We start from the raw sequence: 22220 nt of genomic DNA, 5'->3' as shown, positions 1-22220 counted from the left end.
TTTTCATAGAAAGTGTTCACAAAGACATTTTGATTTTTTTCAAAACTTTTCATTCTTTTCTTTTTTGGCTTTTTTGAGTGTTTTCTGTTTTTTGTTGCTGTCGGTGAACTATTTTCCTTTCTTTGGTCATTTTCCTTTTAAAAACGGCTGAAATCCTGTTTTCTTTTCCTATCATTTTTAATTTTCATTTGAGAAAATGGGGAAAGTTTCAATAGAAAGTTTCATGAAAAAATCAAACCCTTGGGGGGGAAATGAAATTTTTGTGAGATTAATTCTTTCCCTTTTTCTGACCAACTCTACTCAGCACCTTCAACTGCAATGACTTTCGGTGGGAGCTGAGGATACACAGCAACTTGCACAAAGTACTCAGCACCATGTTAGACTGGGCCATACATAAGGGCAACTCTGCTCTGGTATCCCAGAAGAGTGACTCGTTGTGCGAACTTCAAGGACAGGAAACCTCTCACAAAACTACTCAAAGCACTTTCTTGCCACGACCAACAAATCAAGAGGTATTTGGGGTTTGTAGTCCAAGCCACTAATAGCAATATGCTGTTGCATGTGGGTTACAGAGAGAAATAGTCCTTTCTCCTGGTATTTTTATGTAATGGTTTCTGTTTAGTTATTGTTGAGTCTTTGGTGATGCTCTGTGTTTCTCTGATATAAATGCTTCTCTTTCACAAAAGCCTATTGGATAAATCCTCATAAACTCCTCTCCTATTGTGTACAGTATCTGACATTGTTCACAGTGGAAATAGCTGGGTACTGTACTCTTATGAAAATTTTCCCCATGTATATTTACAGAGCTGCATAAATGTTACATTATTACAGTAATTTGGCGTTATGGGCACGAATGAAAACAGAAGGGTCCCTCTTTGGGGTTGTACAGTGTAAAACAACCCAAAAATTCACTGCAAAGCAATGGGAAGGGCAGCAAGAATTCTCCCCGTAGCCTAATTCTTATCCCTGCTTCTGTTCCACTGTCTCCCTTGGCTAGAACCCCGAGTACACCACTCAGTACTTGGTGCCAACTTAAGTTGCTCTTTACGTTCTGAGCAGGGTGAAGCCCTTCCCTTTCAGAGCTATCATGTAGCAGATTTCTAATTCTTATTACTACAGTGTGCTTAGTGCTTTAGAAAAATGAAAGCGGTGTTGGTCCCTGCCCCACAGAGCTTACAATTCAAATCAGACAAACAGAAAAAAATGGGGAGGGGGAAGAGGATGTTTGAAATCACTAGAGGTGATGGGGTTGATTTAAGTAGTTTGGAGGGCAGTGTCATTTGCTTGGCGGGAGAGGGTCCTTGGTCTTGTTCTGTCTCAGACTAAGGTCAATTTACACAGCAGGAGCAGATAGCCCTGCACTGGAGGAGTGCAGGACAGGGGACCTGTAATGCTAACTTGTCTGGAGCTCTTTGTCCCCGCCCCCCACCCCAATTACATTTACGACTCTGCACAATATAGTATCATCACGATTTTAATTAACATGCTTTCCCTCTCTCTTTCGCACCTAAGAACCGAGCATCTCATTGGGGCACCTCCTCGCCATGCGTCCGTTCCATTGCCATAGGGAGATGGACCATCAACCCATGACGGTGTTTATATCCAAGTGCAGTTCCGTTTTCAGGTGAGACAACAACACTGAACATTTACATAATGTTGATTCAGAGTGCTTCATATACACTCACTGACCAAGCTTTCCAACTATTCGGGAGGCAGATCGCCATTCCCCCATGCACCGGATGAGAAACTACCGGTGCCGGAGATGAAGGGCCCGTGTCAGAATTTACTGGACCCCAGCTACGATCCCTCCTTTGTGTGCAGAGTTGTGAGAATAGCTGGGAAGCCCATTTCCCCAAAGCTCTTCCCTTATCCACTAGTATCCGCCCCCTGGCCTCTGCCCTGAGGACGCCCTGCAGCAGGAGACAGGAAGGCGGAACTGGGCTAAATGAGCCGGAGCAGGGGAGACGCTGTAATAGGAGGGGGGTCACCCCCCGCTTCCCCTGGATGCCTCCCAGGTAAATATGCCTGCGGGAGCCAACCGCCGGGGTCCGCAGCAGCTGCTTGGGGCTCCGTCTGCTTCTCCGGCCGCAGTGGGGCGGCGCTGGAGGAGGGGACCCTGCTGGAGACAGAGCAATGTCAATTGGCGCGGGGAGGGACCGGGCAGAGGCTGGGCTCATCCCCCTGCTGGGAGCTGGGCTGGGAGCAGCTCCAGCGAGTCCAGCACCAGCGGGATCAAGCCGGGGCGAGCGGACCTGTGTCACTGGGGAGGCGGCTCCTTTGGGGAAGGGCTCAGGGCGGATCCTGCACAACCCGCTATAACGGCAGGTGAAGAGCCCAGCCCATGCCCTGGAGCTAATGAAGGGACCAGTGAACGGGCTGCCCCGGCCCCAACCCCAACCCTAACCCAGCCCGGACAGGGAAAACAATCCTGAGCCTGGTGGGAGCAGCAGCCAGGGCTGCCCCGAGAGGATCCTAGCGGGCCAGGGAGCGCGCAGCCCCTGAGACAGGGGGATCCCAGTGCAATGGCTGGTGCCCTGGGTCTGGACTCATGTACATCAGGGCATCGGACAGACCCTTCTCCGTGCATTTCTCTGAAGGAGCCACCCGCTCCCCTTGAGGGCAGTGGGCCAGAGCCTGCCCGGACCCGCCCTGTTCTGGGAAATCCCGTGACTGCGATGCAAGGGAAGTTGTGCGATGCAAGGGAGCAGCAGATAAAACCGGCCTCGCCTGCACTACAGAATTAAAGGGACTTAGTTAAGTGGATTTACAGCCACCGCAGTAATAGAAGTGGTGTGTCACATCCACACTGTGCTCCTTCTGTCTGTGGTGCGTGTCCTCACCAGGAGCACGTCCACTCACTGAAGTGGGGCATTGTGAGGCACTCACAGCTGGAGCCTCCGCCCTGGGGATGACAGCCTGAGCTGTCAGCCTGGCATGGGGCTCACACAGCTGGAGTGTGCAGGTTCCCTGCAACACAGCAGGCAGCCTGCGAGTGCCCAGCTGGAGACAGGATTCTGGGGGCTGACAGGTTCTCCACACCGCAGCAACAGCCCTGGGAGCCCCATCTGCAGGCTGGTTTCTTAATGCTGCTCCCAGCTCCAGGGGAGGGAGCCTACCAGCTGTGAAATTGACACTGTTGTCAGTTTCACCACTGCTGTTATTTCACATTTCCTCTCTGGCTCAGGCTGTCAGCCCCTGGGACAGAGGGCTCCAGCTGTGAGCCCAGCACGGGGCTGACAGCCAGCAGACGATTTAAGTAACACAGTGTCTGCACAGACACTGCATTGCCCTAACTACATCAACCTAAGCACTATGCCTCTCGTGGAGGTGGAGTTATTAAGGTGATGTAGTGGACAACTTATATTGGTGGGAGCTACATATTAGTGTAGATGCTTACAGGGTTAGGTCGTTGACTTAAGTCTGTAGTGTAGACCAGACCGTGTGGCCAATTGCATCCGTCTGTGTAAAAAGGTTCTGTGTAACTGTGGCCCAAAGATGCTGCATGTGCTGGGCTGGGTCTGGTGGGATGCTCCACGTCTCCCCACTGTATGAGGCTTCCAATCAGAAAGCCCAATGGGCCATTTCAGGGGCAGCATGACGGATGGCTGGGAAGTGCTGCCGGGCTCAGAATTTAGGAATGACAGCAGGATCCAGTTGCACATGAAATGGCCCCTTTCCCACTGTGCTCTGATCTAATGCACTGAGAGGTGCCTTACCTAAGGTAACCAGGAAAGCCTAGTGGAGAGAGCCCCGTGCAGTTCCTCACCTGACCCCCTGCTGGAGTTGCTCTGCCTCCCTCCTGCAATGGGCAATAATATACACCTCACAGTCTATATCTGGTTCCCACAGAATCTCAGCTCAGCTCTGTTTAGCTCAGCTTTGGAAAGATGCCCAGCTGCTTTAAGTTTGGGTAGCTCCAGTGACTAGAATGGAGCTACACTGATTTACATTAGCGGATCTGGCCCTGTATCTTTTCCAACTGTAAGCTTAAGGCATTAAGTATACTTCCCTTGTTTACTCCTGGGGGAATTCTGTGCCAAAAAATTAAAAATTCTGTGCATAATATTTTAAAATTCTGTAAAAGTTATTTGTCAAAATAACACTATATAATCATGTCACTTTCAACTATTTTGGTAATTTATTTAAAAAATACCTGTCAGCAAGGATGTTTGTAACAATATAAACACACATACAATTTCCCCCAGGAGTAGAGAGTTAAAGAAACCGCCGTGACAACCCAGTTCCTGTTTCTCTGCCCCCAGAGCCTAGCTGGGTGGCCAGACACTCACACCCTCATGAAGATCCCAGCCACGCCCCCCAGTCCAGCAACTCACACCCCCTACCCCACTAGAGCCCAGCCATGGCCCCTCCCAGCTCAGACACTCACACCCTCTACGCCCCAGAGGCCAGCTGCAAGGCCCCCTGTCCCCAGCCCAGACACATACTACCCCTCCCCCCAGAGCCTAGGCATGCCCCCCCCCCCCAGCCCAGACATTCACACCTCCTAACCTCCAGAGCCCAGCTGTGGCTCCCCCAGCCCATACACTCACACCCTACCTTCCCTCTGAGACCAGGGATCCAGAGAGAGAAACAGCCTGATGCTGGATCCTGGGCTTGCATGGAGTTTCCTGCACGCCCACGCTGCCTGCCTTCGGGCGTGCTGGGAACCCTCCAGTTCCCTCCCCCAGCCTTGTCTTCTATTTGCGAGCTGAGCTCTGCCAGATTCAGTGGCCCCTAGTGGTGGCCAACATCTCTGCTGCCCATTTCTGTGGAGAAAAAAAGGGAATTTCTGTGTGCACAACATTAATTTCTGCTAAATTCTGCATTGTGCAGTGGCGCAGAATTCCCTGAGGAGTATTTGTTGTATAAATGCTAAATAATTATGTCTCTTTGTGCTCTGGGCACAGAGAAACAGCAGGGAACTTTCCAGCCAGAGCAGCAAAGTGTAAAATAGTGCAGAAACTGCATGAAGCAGCAGAAAAAAGAACAAGAAATACCCCCATCTAACACTCACTCTCAGCTTTGTTTGTTTTGCACTCTCCCGGGGGGAGCAGTTTCCTGGAAGTACTTGGTCCCCTGTCTCCTAGCCCCTTGAGATTTGAAACAGGAAACTACAACAGACAGATAGTTTGGTCCCTCCTGGTAGCAAGTAGCACTCACTCTCTTGAAGTTGGTAGCAGGGAGTGGGGGAAAGAGAGGGAGTCTTTGTGGGAGGAGACTGGAGGTTCCAGCAGCAGAAGTTCTGGACTTAGAGGGGAGTAGACAATGACAATCCTTAGTTCTCTTATGCACACTATGAACCCTTCACTACCTTACCCATTAGCTCTGTTCCTTCATATTTCTATTCCTCTCTCTTCTCGTCCAGCTCAGTCCCCTCTCTCTCTGTCATTATTATTATCAATGCTGAGTACTGGCATTGCACACAGTTGTTTGTAATGGATGTCTAGTCTTTTCTTCTCCTAGCTTCAGTAGCCTTTTGTTGTTTTTTCATTGTGGTTGTTGAATGCAGAAATTTCTACATCTGGGCTTTGCTAGGTTAACTGTCAACTTTTCCAGATCTCCAGTTCTGCTCCTATCCTTCTTTTCATGTGCCTTGGGACTAGTTTAAAGACCACAACCAGTCATTGCATCTTAAACCCCATTCTAGTACATGGATTTCTTTTAATGTTCTCAAACTTACAATTACGTGATTGTTTTCAGGGCTCTGCTCAAATATCTGGTTCTGGAGGTGCACTACAGGGATTCTTGCTGTTGTTGTGATTTTGATCTTGTGTATTCACCTTGGTAAGTATTTAAGTAATTATAAAATAAAGTATTATTTACCTCTACAGTCAAGAGAACTCCAGATTTTCATATAGAAACCAAAACCAAATTTAGCTTGTTCATAACTTTCATGATCTGAGAGTTGAATAGGTGTCCCTTGAGAGAGACACTTCATTTTAAGACTCCGTTTCAAGACTGGAGAGGAGAGGTGAAACCCATAGCAGTAGAAATGGTAAGGGCAATATGTAGTCCTGTTTACACGTGGCTTGTGAATGCGCGACCTTGTCTATTTCCAGATTCAAGAAAACAGTCCTTCAGTTCACAGGCAGAAGATTTCCCTGGCCCTGACTCTTTAAAAAAATGAAAGCAAAATTAATGCAGAAACTGATGAGACTGCCAAAAAATGCTGCTCTGGCATAACAGCCAAGGCCAGCTCAGTCGAACACTGAAGTTATCAGAAGTTGGGGAGATTTTTTTTAAATTTGGTAATTGGGTCTGTTGCTTTCACAAGCTGTCTTGTGGTTGTAATTAGACTTTAATTTCTTTAGGCCAGGGACCAGGTCTATTTTATGAGGCTGTTCAGCATCTAGCACCCTCTAGGAAACATGAAAATGATACAAGTTCATTAAATTTAAATCTCAGCCCAATGTTATATTTGATTTACTGTAATATTTGCAAATGTTCTGAGGTCTTGTCTGCAGAGGGCATAAATTCAGGGCTGGGCTAGGTAGCTCCAGGAAGCCTGCTCTGGGAGATCTGACTGGCAGAAATGTGATTGGTTTGTTGTTGTTTTTTAGCAGTAAATAGCTCATCAGGGAAAGGTTCTTCTGGCTCTCCTCCTCCGGAACCATGCCCTGCCGACTGGCTGTATCACCAAAGGAAATGTTACTACTTCTCTGAGAAAGAAAAGGACTGGGACTCCAGTCAGAGCTTTTGTTCCTCACACAACAGCTCCCTAACTGCAATTGAAAACCAGCAGGAACTGGTAAGGGAATGAAATATGCTAGTTCCCCCCTTCCCACCTCCTGTGATCTATGTGATTCCCCACTCTCTCATTCTGCTCTCTCATCTGAATGGCTGTAAATCCAGTACAAGGAGTATGACAAGGCACAGTGCACAGAAATACATGAACATAAGAACAGCCATACTGGGTCAGACCAAAGATCCATCTAGCCCAGTATCCTGTCTTCCAACAATGGCCAATGCCAGGTGTCCCAGAGGGAATGAACAGAACAGGTAATCACCAAGTGATCTGTCCCCGTCACCCATTCCCAGCATCTCCTCTGGAGCTGCTGTCTTCAACCCTGGTAGTTAATGTTTTAGAAGTTGTCCATGGAATGCCTCATTTAACCTTTGGATTGATCACATTCACAAATGCTGGTGTCTGAGGCGACTAACTGTGAAAACAATGTCCCGTCTTTCTTATCTGTAACCAGACATAAATTCTCAGAGTTACCAGGACCCACCGAGGACAACTAGCCTGGATACTTGTGTTAGCCCCAGGTTGGGAGTGAGGTAACACTTCTCTGACACTGAGATTTGCCATTTTTCTTGAATTTTAGCTGGGATGTTAGAAATGGTCCCACTCCAGCCAAGCTCTGAAATATAGGAAGAGATTCTCTCCTTTCCCTGGTCTGTCCCTTAAATGGAGCTGCAGCAGTGCACAGGGCCCAAAAAAGCCCCATAGCCAGCCAGAAGAGAATTGCCTCATCTGAAGGGAGCGCTGCAGAGCCCCCATCCCTAACCTCAGCATAGTGGTCATACTGGGGGCAGAAGGGGAGTCTGCAGAGAACAAGCTGCTCTGTGGGTTCTGGGCAGCTCCATGTTGCAAAGCTGCACACAGCCAACCCAGGAAGGTCTGTTCTGAATTAGAGGAGGCTTTTCGGCTGCACTTAGTTATGCTAGGGGCCACACTGGCCCTAGCCACCACAGAAGTTTGCTTCCCTTTGTCTCCACCCTGTCCAGACTGCACCTGGGTGTGCGGTGGCACCTAGATGGGCAGTACACACTCCCACCCTACACCTTCACTACAGAAAACTTTGCACTGTACTGAAGCTCCTTATCTTCACTTTCAAGACCCTCTATAATCTGGCTGCTGACTGTATCTCTGCTCTCATTTTCTCCTACTTCCACCTTGCTCTGTATGCTCCTTCCAGTCTTGTTGCCTCACTGCTCCCTTCATCTTTTTCCATGCTTGGTTTGGCACCATCTGTTTTCTTGATTCCAACACTTGGAACAATTCCTCTCTCTTCATTCACTTCCCTCTATAAAACCTACTTCATCCAGGAATCCTTCTTCTGGTCTCTACACCAATGATTTCTCCAACCTGCTTTGCTTAAACTGTTGTCCACTGTTTTGTTGATGTCACACTGCAGCTGTTCAGCGCAGGGACATAATTTATTCTCTATTTTGTACAGTCCTGTGCTCATGAGTCTACGTAAATAGTTAATAATTGTCTATGTTCACTCAGGTTCTTATAGTAGACTCTATACATCGCTACAGCGTCAGAGCGCCTCCATGACTCAATATAAATGCTTAATATTAGTTCATGACAGTCTTTTGAGCAGAGACTTCCAATCAGGCTGAATTTTGGGGTGATTTTGTTTATGTGGATATCACGGGATCCACACTTATGATTTTGATGTCAGCTCTCATGAGGTGAAAGGCTGGTACATTAACCCATAGTCCTCTGGGAGAAGGGAAAGACCATCCTTTCATTTTCTAGTCCGGAACAAAGATTGCTCCTTGTGGTTTTTTTCATACAGAAATTTATAATGAAAATAACAAAGCAAGATCCATGGATTGGACTTCACAAGACAGGAGAAAAATTCCATTGGGTAAATGGGACTCCATTAGATACAAATCTGTAAGTTGATATTGACTTGTATTGCCATGGATATATGATAACAGAAGGGTTAATGAAGGGTTCCTGGAATAAGCAGAATTTATGAAGTGATTTGAAGCTAGAGTTAAAATGCTGGCGATACAAGTAGCATTGTCTCTGATGCATCTGAGATTATGAGACTGCAGAGAGGATGAGAGCCTGGGGTAGGCAGCTAGATTTTTGAATCTTTCATGTAGCATTGGCAAAATCATAGAATCATAGAATATCAGGGTTGGAAGGGACCTCAGGAGGTCATCTAGTCCAACCCCCTGCTCAAAGCAGGACCAGTCCCCAACTAAATCATCCCAGCCAGGGCTTTGTCAAGCCTGCCTCTAAAAAACACCTCCCTAGGTAACCCATTCCAGTGTTTCACCATCCTCCTAGTTAAAAAGTTTTTTCCTAATATCCAACCTAAACCTCCCCCACTGCAACTTGAGACCATTACTCCTTGTTCTGTCATCTGATACCCCTGAGAACAGTCTAAATCCATCCTCTTTGGAACCCCCTTTCAGGTAGTTGAAAGTAGCTATCAAATCCCCCCTCATTCTTCTCTTCTGCAGACTAAACAATCCCAGTTCTCTCAGCCTCTCCTCATAAGTCTTGTGCTCCAGCCCCCTAATCATTTTTGTTGCCCTCTGCTGGACTCTTTCCAATTTTTCCACATCCTTCTTGTAGTGTGGGGCCCAAAACTGGACACAGTACTCCAGATGAGGTCTCACCAATGTCAAATAGAGGGAAATGATCACGTCCCTCGATCTGCTGGAAATGCCCCTACTTATACAGCCCAAAATGCCGTTAGCCTTCTTGGCAACAAGGGCACGCTGTCGACTCATATCCAGCTTCTCGTCTACTGTAATCCCTAGGTCCTTTTCTACAGAACTGCTGCCTAGCCACTCGGTCCCTAGTCTGTATCAGTGCATGGGATTCTTCCGTCCTAAGTGAAGGACTCTGCACTTGTCCTTGTTGAACGTCATCCGATTTCTTTTGGCCCAATCCTCTAATTTGTCTAGGTCCCTCTGTATCCTTTCCCTACCCTCCAGCGTATCTACCACTCCTCCCAGTTTAGTGTCATCTGTAAACTTGCTGAGGGTGCAGTCCACACCATCCTCCAGATCATTAATGAAGACATTGAACAAAACTGGCCCCAGGACCGACCTTTGATACTGGCTGCCAACTAGACATGGAGCCATTGATCACTACCTGTTGAGCCCGACGATCTAGCCAGCTTTCTATCCACCTTATAGTCCATTCATCCAGCCCATACTTCTTTAACTTGCTGGCAAGAATACTGTGGGAGACTGTATCAAAAGCTTTGCTAAAGTCAAGGAATAACACGTCCACTGCTTTCCCCTCGTCCACAGAGCCAGTTATCTCATCATAGAAGGCAATTAGGTTAGTCAGGCATGACTTGCCCTTGATGAATCCATGCTGACTGTTCCTGATCACTTTCCTCTCCTCTAAGTGCTTCAGAATTGACTACTTGAGGACCTGCTCCATGATTTTTCCAGGGAGTGAGGTGAGGCTGACTGGCCTATAGTTCCCCAGATCCTCCTTCTTCCCTTTTTCAAAGATGGGCACTACATTAGCCTTTTTCCAGTCATCTAGGACCTCCCCCGATCGCCATGAGTTTTCAAAGATAATGGCCAACTCCTTTAGCACCCTAAGATGCAGCGCATCCGGCCCCATGGACTTGTGCTCATCCCGCTTTTCTAAATAGTCCTGAACCACTTCTTCCTCCACAGAGGGCTGGTCACCTCCTCCCCATACTGGGCTGCCCAGTGCAGCAGTCTGGGAGCTGACCTGGTTCGTGAAGACAGAGGCAAAAAAAGCACTGAGTACAGTAGCTTTCTCCACATCCTCTGTCATTAGGTTGCCTCCCTCATTCAGTAAGGGGCCCACACTTTCCTTAATCTTCTTCTTGTTGCTAACATACCTGAAGAAACCCTTCTTGTTACTCTTAACATCTCTTGCTAGTTGCAACTCCAAGTGTGATTTGGCCTTCCTGATTTCACTTCTGCATGCCTGAGCAATATTTTTATACTCCTCTCTGGTCATTTGTCCAATCTTCCACTTTTAGTAAGCTTCTTTTTTGTGTTTAAGATCAGCTAGGATTTCACTGTTAAGCCAAGCTGGTCTCCTGACATTACTATTCTTTCTACACATTGGAATGGTTTGTTCCTGCAACCTCAATAAGGATTCTTTAAAATACAGCCAGCTCTCCTAGACTCCTTTCCCCCTCATGTTATTCTCCCAGGGGATCCTGCCCATCAGTTCCCTGAGGGAGTCAAAGTCTGCTTTTCTGAAGTCCAAGGTCCGTATTCTGTTGCTCTCCTTTCTTCCTTGTGTCAGGATCCTGAACTAGACCATCTCATGATCAGTGCCTCCCAGGTTCCCATCCACTTTTGCTTCCCTACTAATTCTTCCCTCTTTGTGAGCAGCAGGTCAAGAAGAGCTCTGCCTCTAGTTGGTTCCTCCAGCACTTGCTCCAGGAAATTGTCCCCTACACTTTCCAAAAACTTCCTGGATTGTCTGTGCACCACTGTATTGCTTTCCCAGCAGATAATCAAGGTGATTGAAGTCTCCCATGAGATCCAGGGCCTGCAATCTAGTAACTTCTGTTAGTTGCCAGAAGAAAGCCTCGTCCACCTCATCCCCCTGTTCTGGTGGTCTATAGCAGACTCCCACCACGACATCACCCTTGTTGCTCAGACTTCTAAACTTAATCCAGAGACTCTCAGGTTTTTCTGTAGTTTCATACCGGAGCTCTGAGCAGTCATACTGCTCTCTTACATACAATGCAACTTCCCCACTTTTTCTGCCCTGCCTGTCCTTCCTGAACAGTTTATATCCATCCATGACAGCACTCCAGTCATGTGAGTTATCCCACCAAGTTACTGTTATTCCAATCACATCATAATTCCTTAACTGTGCCAGGACTTCCAGTTCTCCCTGCTTGTTTCCCAGGCTTCTTGAACTTGTGTATAGGCACTTAAGATAATTCGCTGATTGTCCTGCTTTCTCGGTATGAGGCAGGAGTTCCTCCCCTGTTGCGCTCTCCTGCTCGTGCTTCCTCCTGGTATCCTGCTTCCCCACTTACCTCAGGGCTTTGGTCTCCTTCCCCCGGTGAACCTAGTTTAAAGCCCTCTTTACTAGGTTAGCCAGCCTGCTCGCGAACATGCTCTTCCCTCTCTTCGTTAGGTGGAGCCCTTCTCTGCCTCGCAGTCCTCCTTCTTGGAACACCATCCCATGGTCAAAGAATCTAAAGCCTTCTCTCTGACAGCACCTGCATCATAGGAGGTGTTAAGGTGGAGAGAAAAGCTGAGAACACAAAGGACAGAATCCTAAGGGGGGGGGGGAGAGAGAGAGGGAGAGAGAGAGAAAAAAAAAAGGAGGAGGACGACTGAAGGAGAGGAGGAAGTTGATGCTGAAGAAGTGGTCAGCAAAAGAGGAATTAATCCAAGAAAGCCCAAAGTTACAGAGTCTGAGAGGAGAGAGATCAGTGGTATAAAGGCAGCAGGCACATCAGAAATTAGCAAATCAAAGGTTCTTTGTGACCTTGGTCAGGCATTTTCACTGGAATGGAGAGGGCTGAGGATAGACTGGAGGGGATGAAGGAGATGAGGCCAAGACAGCAGGAGCAGACAGCATATCTTAAAGTAGATCTACTCGGCACACCACTGGTGGCAGTGTAGGGTATGTGTAGCTGCATGCTGCAGTGGAAAAGCAGGCTGTGTCCACACCATGGTGGTGTGCAGTCACACACAGCCGTGAATAGCTCTGGTCAGGGGGTGGCAGCGGAGAAAGGCTTTGGCAGTGGGGACTAGAAGGAGCCTTCCCCATTGCTCCCCCTCTATTAGAGCCTTTCACTGTGGCAGGGAATCCCCTTCACTGGAGCCTTTCCCCAGTGCCAGCCCCTGACCTGGCATGGCTGGGGGACAGGCACCCCACCCCCAGCCCCAACCCAGCCCCGGTTCGGATCCCCCCCTCCAGCCTCTCTCCCCTCCCCCCCCAGCCCAGGTGCTGCTGTGGGGAGAGAGAGCTGGGGGGAGTCCTCTCTCCCCGCCATAGTCCCGGGGCAGACTGCACCCCAAACCCCACATCCCCAGCCCCACCACAGAGCCAGCACCCTGAGCCAGAGCCCTCACCCCCAACTCACTGCCCCAGCCCTGATCCCCCCCCTCCCACACACCATACCCCCTCGGCCCCAGCCCCGCCACATGAATTTTGTTATGTGCACCAATATGGATGATGTCACACATCACCTCCATTTTCGTGCACATAACAAAATTCATTCCGCACATGTGTGGGAAAAATGAGAGGGAACACTGGCCAGGACTCAAGCCATAAAGGGTTTTAGTCATAGAGTCAACAGCTAAAATATTACCCAGAAGCAAATAGTGAGTAGTGCAGTTAACAAAGGATTGGTGTACTATGGTGTACTGATTTCCATTTCTGCGGCTGTCCTAGCTTCCATGAAGCCTTCATGGGTAGCCCCACATTCAACTCAATGCATTTATCCAGTCTGGAGATCACAGGTGCCTGGAGAACTGTGACAAGGGCGACATCTGAGAAAAATGGGGCACAGCCTAGCCAGCTGCAGATGGAAACAACACTTTGAGGTTCTTGAAGTGTCTCAGATTCCCAGTAGCAAACGGGGATCTATAATCACCCCCAGGCTGTAATCCTCTTTGACAAATAGTGACAAATTCCCTCAGTAATGGTGTGAAACCATCCCCCCAATACCCTGAAGCATCCCAATGCATCCTTCTAGTATTGTCTCCATTTTACCTGACTGTTAGCCATTTTGCTCACTCTAGTCCCAAGCTCAGCCAGACATTGGAAAAACCAAAGGAACGTGCACCATTTGGGCCACATGAGGAAAGACTTTGTGTATCATCTGCATATTGATGACATCACAGCCCGTGCACCTGTGCTGAAAGGAAAAGGAGTTCCCCCTAAATGACCCATCCGGGCAGATGAGCAAGCACCCAGAAACACTTCCTTGGGGCTGTCAGACAGGAATGGAGGAATACCCATATATAAATAACCCAATGTGCTGATTGCAAACCCAGGCTAGTCATGTCATAGATCAAAAATGAAAGAAGACTTTGTAAAGGTTAAGGAAGACTTGTGTGGGAGACCTGAACTGGAGAGTTTTTGTGTTCTCAGGATCTGATTCTGCTGTCACTTGCACTGGTGTAACTCCACTGAAGTCACTGGAATTGCGCCAGTGTAAAACTAGCATGAGTGAGGAGGAGATTCATCCCCAGAGCCTTTTAAGAAGTGTAACACAAACTGTGAATTTCCAGATATTTAGTTTGTTACAGAATTCTTGTAAAATGATATTTGCTGAAATTACTAGTAACTCCATGTTAACTAAGCCTTCTGTCTGGAAATTAAATACATAAACACTTTTATATTAAGTAAATGCCCATCTTCCCCTTTACAATAAATTTCATGTAGTGAATTAGAGTGAAACACTGGGGTCTCTCAAGTAACACATTACCACCAGAGGGTTCCCTTGTTCAGTGGAATTATTTGATGGTAAATTTCAAGGTAACAGTTTCTTTCATTCTCTCTTGCAGGTTGGCAGTAAAGGGTTCTGGAGAATGTGCCTATATTGAATCAGCTGGGGTCTCCAGTTCTGGATGCTCATTAACGAGGGGTTGGGTCTGTAAGAAAACCTCTTAGCTCTGTGTACTCAGGCTTCACTCAGCCAATTAATATAAGACCCCAGGTTCAATTGTCACAGTTCAGGGCAACTGCACCTGTATTTCCCCTCAGTGACCCAGCAAGGGCACCTAGTCTCAAGCTTGCTGCATCTCTCTCCCTTCTGACTGGGGTATTTCCAAGGCTGCACGGTTCCCTGCCTTTACTGTGTTGTTCCCAGCACAGACAGGTTGCCCAAGGACACCTGCTTGCTTTCTCCTCCGAGACAGTTAGCAGGTGTAATTGCTACAGTTACAAGATACCACACAGCACTTCCTATGACAGCCCACTTTATTCTTACGGTAAAAATCATTATAGAGAAAGCATTAAAACAATAAAAGACACTACACACATGCTACTAAGCTTCCCACAGTTCACCCTAACATGGATACTAGCAGGAGCAGTTCTTCCATCCCCCCACCCAACGAATTCCTTGTGGTTACAAGTTCATGACAGCATCAGCTCAGAACAAGCTCACTAGGGCCAGTGCTTCCAACCCTGCCAGAAGGATTGGGGCCTTCTGTGGACCAGAGGTCCTGTCTGTTTGCTGGATCAGGAAGAAGGCCCTGAGCTGGTTGAAAATCAGGCTATTTATCCAAAAATCTTTTTTGTCTGTTGGTCCCTGGAGAGTCCAGTTTGAACTAGTGGAGGCGCACTTCTCCAGGTGGTGGTGTCTCTCTGGAGATATTACAACCTGAATGAATGTGCCTAATTACCCCCTGCTGTTCTCTTATTTATCCTTCCATGGAAACACATACAATTCCACAGTAATACAGACACAATTACATCTTAATACAGTGGACCCCCAAAGGTAATCACCTATTTCAATAAGGTCTAACTTAGTTCAATAAAGTTCCTTCAGGATATTGCAGGAACTTGTCTGTTGCATCAACAAGATCTTGAAATCTATAAATGCAATGTAGCCTCAGTACATTTACATACATTTCAAAGCACTAACAACTAGATTACCAAAATCTCTTACCAAAAACACTAACCCACAACCACCCCACCTGGGTTCAGAAAGGAAGGAGAAAGATCTATTAGCCATGAACTGAGAATTCAGCCACTGGTTTGCTGTGAATGCTGCTTGTCAGTCTCGTCTCATATCACTGATTCCTTGTGCTCTCCCCTTCCCCCCAATCTCTTTGGTGTATCCACCTGTTGTTTCTCATCCTATAGTGAGGGTATGTCTACACTGCAATCAGAAGTGTGACTGCAACACGTGTGGACATACCCGAGTTAGCTTTGATCTAGCTAGCTCAAATTACAATAGCAATGCAGCCACAGCAGCACGGGCTGTACAATCCTGCTGGGGACCTTGGCTATGCAGTTGAGCTGCTAGACTGTACTGCCACAGCTTCAGTGCTATTGTTACACGAACTAGTTAGATCAAAGCTACCTCAAGTATGTCTATGCTTGCTGCAGTCTCACCTCTGATTGCAGAGTCTAAGCTCCTTGGCTAGCTCTATCAAACCTCTTTTTGTCATGTTTGTGCAGTGCCTACCACAATGGGGCCATTATCTCTAGGCATTATCGCAATACAAATAATTAATACTACTACTGAGAGTCACTTTCCAACCGGAGGATGTAATTCAAACAGTCCGAAGGGCTATTCCAGTCCAGCAGTAAAGTTTCAGGTAGGCAGGGCAAGTTCCCATCCAACCCTGATCTAGGTAGGAATGGAATCTTAGGTTTCTGAGTGAGGGCATGTCTATGCTACGGGTGCTACAGTGGCAGCGCTCCAGCTATGCTGTTGGATCACCATAAAGTAGAGGCTTCCTACGTTGACAGAAGCAGTTTTTCCATTGACGTAGGTAACCTGCCTCCAAAAGCAATGGTGGCTGGGTTGATGGAAGAATTCTTTCCAAGCACCAGGGGTTAGGTCGGTTTACCTATTGTGCTCAGAAGTGTGAATTTTTCACACCCCTGAGCACTGTAGCTAGATTGATCTAAATGTTAAGTGTAGATCACGGCTCAGTATATGAATCTACTAATTTCTCTGTTGAGATAGTTCTAAGACTAGTGAGGGATAAATGAGAGCAAGGTGGCTGTGGAACAATGACCACTGTGAGTGAGTTTATATGGCCCAGCCAATTGATTCTAGCTGCTGGTGACGTTTGACGCTTAGGGTAAGAAACCATTCCAAATCAGCTGTCTGCAGTTGGGAAGGATCAGGAGTTACCATAAGTCTAAGAAGACTGAAAGCCCTCAGCTTTCATTTTAAAAATAATTTTCCTTTGACGAGCAATGTCAATAAAACCAACCCAGAACCCCACTGGCAGTTTGTATGCAGCCATCAATGAGTGCCTGCTGGTTAGCGCAAAGAGGATCTCTTCATATTCTCATGCGTGTAAAATTATGCCTTGTTTTCCAAATTATTTATAATATTTACACTACTAATTTCCCCCCATAAAGCTCTGTTGTTACTATTCTCTTTGCCTTGTATATTTTTTTCAATGTATTTTTCTTTGTTTATTTTATTTTATTTGTTTATAGTTTATTTGCTATTTGGTTTTGTCCGTCATATGTATAACGTCAGCTGTATGACTTTATAATGACAGGACAATGTAAATGTCCTGGAGTTTATGATTTCAATACCTTTAGTGACTTAAAGTTATAAAAAACAAATTTTCATATAAAAAGTCTAATAATTTGTAGATTTAATAATAAGTACAAGCAGATTTTTTTTTTATCTTTTGGACACACATACCCCTCTGAAGGGAAAAGTAGTGCAGCTGTGCTGAAAGTTTTTCTGAGGAATACCCCACGGCAAATAAATATTCCATGTATGTGTGAACATGTGTTTTGTGTAATTAATTAATTAAAATTCTCATAACTTTCAGATTATTGGATGATACTATTCTATCATTATATGTCTAATTTAGTTGTTCCCCTATGTGTTGCCATGAAAATTCAGAAACACATCTCTTAAAGTATTAAAGTGTATTATAAAACATATATTTACAGTAACATAATTATGGGGCATAGTAGAATTTACTTCTGCTTATTCATGTGGCAGAGTTTTCAAAATATTGGCATTTTACCACCATACTTTTAGAAACTTAGTAAGGTATGTACAAGTCAAAAAGGTTATTCATCCACTGTGTTTCATGTCTTAAAGTCTCATGATAAGCAGATTGAACTGAATAGTTCTTAACAAAAAGACAATGTACACTTTTATGCCTTCTCATAATTAATTAAGCCTTCCAAAAAATTCAGCTCTGGGCAGAGACCAAGCATGGAAAATTTCAGTTGTTAAAGGGGAATGTTTAGAAAAGTTCTAAGAACAGGTAGGTTATAATGGAAACTATTTTGTGACCTTGACTCTGGCAGGCACAGCCACTGTTTACTCTCATAGCTAAATGCTGTAGCATTAGGTAACTTAGGGCCAGATAATGAGCCCCTTACACTGATGAGCAGTTACACAAGTAGTTCCATCGTCGTATCCCATATTTTAGGATGAATGAAATAATTTAATATTAACTGGAGCATGGACTGGAATTCAAGTCAACCCCTCCCACGTGAAAGCCCTAACCATCAGGCTCTAGAGTTGTTCTCACTCTCTCTGGCCCTGTGAATATTTAATTATGTGATACAAAGTGGAACAGCTTCAACAAGGGAGATTGAACAAGTCACACCCCAGAATACGCTATAATAGCCCAGTGGCTAGGGCACTCGCTTGTGACATCCCTAGAGTGGAAATCCCAGGGTAAACTGCTTTCATAAGAGCTTTGTGTAGACTAGAGTTTTTGGTCCTGTATTTTGCTCCTATAATTAGCAATCAGGTAACTTGATTAACATAATAGTATATGTATGCATGTCTACATATGATTGTTTGGTCCTAGGTTTCAAACAAGATTGAACCAGACCAGCAGGAACAAAGGTTTGTGGAGCATCCACAATAGCATGTATAGCTGTATTAGTTAACTCAAATTGACTGACAAATAATTAACTTGAACTACCACTGGGCCCAAAGCTCTAGTCTAGACCAGCCATAGGGGGTTTTAATATTACACCTACATTGGTACAACTGCCCCTCCCCCCAGCACAACCATACAGACAGGGTATGATTTGAGACTGGATCACCAGCACCGTTGCTTTCCAAAGATTCTGATAATCTGATGAGAGCTCAGTCTTTAAGGAACTGGCCTTACTGGGGAATTTGGAATCTAAACTGGATCTAAATCTGCTGTCAACTGACATACTAGCTCTGTACTTTAGAAATTAGCCAGCACGGGGCTATGGATTTGGACCTGTATCTGCATTTAAATTAATGTATTTATACAAAAGAAAAATCCACCAACATCAGTCTGTATCTTTCTAATTGGGGCAGGGGGAAGAAATAGTGGCTGGACAAACTTCCCACCATGGGGTTCTATCACTGAGATATTTGCCAAGCTCAGATCTATAGCAACTTTTTAAAGCAAATAGGACAGATTAATCATCAATTGTTTCTTTAAATGAGTTTGAACCACACATTATGAACAACACTGGGGTTTTGCTCTGTGTGTGTGAAATGTGTAAAGTTTGTTCTGCTATATACATGATTTTTACTACTATGAGTCAGAGATGGGTGTTGGGTTTTAACAGGAGTAAGAACCAATCAGGTTTTGGATTCTCCAACAAATTCACAATGCTTGTTACAGTGCCCCCCCCCCCCCCCCCCCGCACACTGCCACTCACTCTCTTTTTCTCCTTTCTCCATTTCCTTATGTGAGCTCCCTCTAATGTTCACAAATATGTACTGCATTTGCTCGCTCCTACTCTTTTCCAATAGACTGTGATATAGCAAGAGCAAACCCAGGGGGGGAACAGAGTGAGTGTGACAGTGAGGGGGTAGAAGGGCAGGAAGGAGGGAGGGGAAGGTGAGGGGGGGTCAGTGGCATAGTGAGGGGGGAAAGGGAGGAGCAGGAATGGGGGTGGGAAGAAGGAGGGCATAGAAGGGAGCTGTTGGTGGATATTCACTCAATGCATTCAGAGAGGTAGAATGAACCTTGAGAGACAGTTTAGAGAGCCAGAAAGACAGTTCCGAGCTGGACTCCTGGATGAAGATTTCCCGCTTGCTGGCATCAAACAGTCATCCGGCTACATTATTCCTGACTCCCTGAGGTGTGCCTGGCATGGCCTTTTAAGAATACAATAGAGAAAATTGTAAGCAGGTCAGGAAGTGATTACCATGTGAATACAGATTTCAGCAAAGGGAAGAATAAGGGGAGACTGATTTGTGCATGTGCTTTGGATTTGGGGATAGGAGTTTGACAGAGGATGCCCAAGTGGGTGGAAAAGAAATGGTTAAGGTCAGGACTCTAGACCTGTTGAGCAAATTTAAAGTCTTAGGGGAGTGCTAAGCTGGTGATAATGCCCAGCAGTTATCTATCACTTTCCATTCATAGATCTCAAAGCACTTTAAAAAGATGGGTGAGTATCATTATCTCTATTTTACAAATGGGGAAACTGAGGCACAGGGTGACAGGTGACTTGCCTGAGGCCACACAATAGGTCAGTGGCAGAGGCAAGAACATAATCCAAATCTCCTGGGTTATAGGCTGCTGCCCTGTGTATAGAGTTCATTCTGTGACATGCTGAGTAGCAGGAAGTTACAGTGTAGCCAGGAGATGAGGGAGTCCAGGCAGACAGACAGACAGCTGTCAGATGGAGGGATGAAAGTGAGCTGAGGCAGATGTGGAGATGTAGATAGCCCAAGGTGAGGCTATCAGTCCAAGACACCAGAGTGAGAAGCTAGAAGCAGGAATATGCTAATGACAGAGCCACATAAAGGGAGAGGGAAGGGGAACATGCAAATTCTCTGTCAAACTGCACTGAATAAATGGCAGCCAAAAAAGGCATGATTCTCTCCAGGAGACCAGAGAGCTAGAGAAGTCTGGAGGAAGGCTGGAGTGGTCAATAGCACTGAGAGCCACAGTGAGGTCGAGCAGGATGAGGAGGATGAACACCAGTAAAAGTAAAGGGGAGGTCACTAACCACAGGAGAAAAGTGAGTAGATGGACAGCATTTTACTGACACATGCTTGTTCTTACAAAATGGAGAACTTGATTTCTATTGGGCAGTATCTCAGGTTCTGCCTATTATTGTCAGAAAATAGCATTACCCCATTTAAATATGACTTTAGAGACCGGTTTGAACCAACCCTCTGTGAACTTTGAGGGTGGCTGAAATCCCAACCTCGCCCTGCATCTATATTTTTCAAATGACTCTACTTTATATATGTCTGAACCAAAAGCTTGGCTCTGAACACTCCTCAGACTTTGAGGAGGAGGGCTCAAAATCCAGATGGAAATTATGCCACTTGAGCCCATCTGTAATACCAATGAATTTTATGCCACAACGTCCTGGGTAATGTGGTAGTTTCCAAAACACCATAGTATGCATCGAGTGCTTCTCTGCATGTCCCATTAACCAGAACACCCGTCCAGCTCACAGCTGTTTCAGAGTAGTGCTGAGGTCTGAGCTGGGGGAGCGGGCAAACAGAAAATTTCAGCATGTGCTTGCACGGGGGGGTCCTTTCTCCAGTGGGCTTCGGAACCTGTTTGAAATGCAGAAATAAACCAACCAGCTATTTCCTCTCATTGGAATTCATTAAAGCAAGCTGGGAAACAGAGTCTAAATTTCCCATCACACATTTTGCTGCGTCCTCCCATCACAGCTGTTCCATATAGTACCAGTAACTCTCCACGCCCTCCGCTTCTATTGTTAAGATTAATTATTAAAAGAGAGAGGCTGAGGAAGCCTGGTTTGGGTTTTGCTACCCAAAGACCAATGGCAGGGTTGATTTTGACTGGAGTCCTGTTTTATCTGGATGACTAAAGTATAGGTTCAGATAAAAGGTTGTCTGCTGGCTGTTGGCGTCTGGACTGTGAGCCACAGCATCAGAGCATTAAAGGAACCCGGGGTGACATGGCAAGAACTGACAACCTCTCACTGGTCTGAATAATTGCACCCAAAATGTCACACCTTCCCTGGGTTAGAGAGACAGGAGTTACCATATGTCTGAGAGGACTGGAAGCCCTCTAGTGTGAGAGAGGTCTGAAGAAAAATATCAGCTTTCATTTAAATATAATTTTCCTTTGACCAGCAGTGGCAATAGAACCAACACAGATCCCCACTGGCACAAAGTTTATCACAGTGATTTTCCCCCCTAAAGATCACAGAGCCAGCTCTTCAGCTAATGCAAATCAGTGTAACTCCATTGACTCAAGTGAAGATGTGCTAAATCACACCAGCAGAGGTTCGGGCTTCATGTGTCCTTCAGGATTCTCTCCACCCATCTCCAGACGCATGGGGTTGGTCTTTGTGATCTGTGACACCAGGGACTTGAGAGTTTTTGGAGGGAGAAGTCCATATGCAGCCACTACAGACCACCTGCTATTTAGGAAAAAGAGGATCTCATGATAATCTCATTTGTCCAAAGTGTATCTGTTTTTCAATGGCTGTAAAATTGTGCTTGGTTTCATAAATTGTTTGATTACAGTATTAAACTGCAATTTCCCCCCCATAATGGTCTGTTTTTACTATTCACTTTGCCTTATATATTTTACTTCAATGTATTTTTCTTAAAGTTTATTTGCCGTTTGTCCATCTTATGTATAATGTCGGCAGTATGGTAGGGCCTTTACAATAACAAGACAATATAACTGTCCTGGAGTTTACGATTCCAATACCTTTAGTGACTTAGACTATCTATATGATAATTTGTATTTTTTACAATTTTAATATTTTGTAGATTTAATAATAAATACAAGCAGAATATTTTAACCCTTTGGACACACATACCCCTATGAAGGGTAAAATAGTAGAGCTGTCCTGAAAGAATACCCCTACAGCTAGTAGATATTGATACATTCCA

The 22220-nt window shown here is 45.8% G+C and overlaps 1 protein-coding gene across 2 annotated transcripts; it reads left to right on the top strand.

Moving 5' to 3' along the window:
• The first annotated feature begins 478 nt into the window (after positions 1–478).
• LOC135887860 (C-type lectin domain family 2 member L-like) lies at positions 479–17153 on the top strand. 2 transcript variants are annotated; one of them, XM_065415647.1, is made up of 6 exons: positions 479–512; positions 1513–2015; positions 5701–5784; positions 6561–6748; positions 8529–8629; positions 14233–17153. In XM_065415647.1, the coding sequence occupies exons 2-6, from the start codon at positions 1946–1948 to the stop codon at positions 14336–14338; spliced, it is 549 nt and encodes a 182-aa protein (XP_065271719.1). In that variant the 5' UTR covers positions 479–512; positions 1513–1945; the 3' UTR covers positions 14339–17153. The 2 variants fall into 2 exon arrangements, with proteins under 2 accessions (XP_065271719.1, XP_065271710.1); XM_065415638.1 differs by lacking the exon at positions 479–512 and having other exon boundaries at positions 1472–2015.
• Positions 17154–22220: the final 5067 nt, after the last annotated feature.

This window comes from Emys orbicularis, chromosome 1 (genome assembly GCF_028017835.1).
Source record: "Emys orbicularis isolate rEmyOrb1 chromosome 1, rEmyOrb1.hap1, whole genome shotgun sequence".
Taxonomy (NCBI): Eukaryota; Metazoa; Chordata; order Testudines; family Emydidae; genus Emys; species Emys orbicularis.
The sequence above is the reverse complement of the archived record's forward strand: the minus strand, read 5'-3'. Positions and strand labels throughout refer to the sequence as shown.

Bases quoted from the DNA above. Each gene is read 5' to 3' on its own strand.
- LOC135887860 (XM_065415647.1), top strand. From the start codon at position 1,946: ATGAGCCGGAGCAGGGGAGACGCTGTAATAGGAGGGGGGTCACCCCCC. The intron at 2,016-5,700 runs GTAAATATGCCT...GATTGTTTTCAG, and splicing joins TTCCCCTGGATGCCTCCCAG to GGCTCTGCTCAAATATCTGG. The intron at 5,785-6,560 runs GTAAGTATTTAA...GTTGTTTTTTAG, and splicing joins GATCTTGTGTATTCACCTTG to CAGTAAATAGCTCATCAGGG.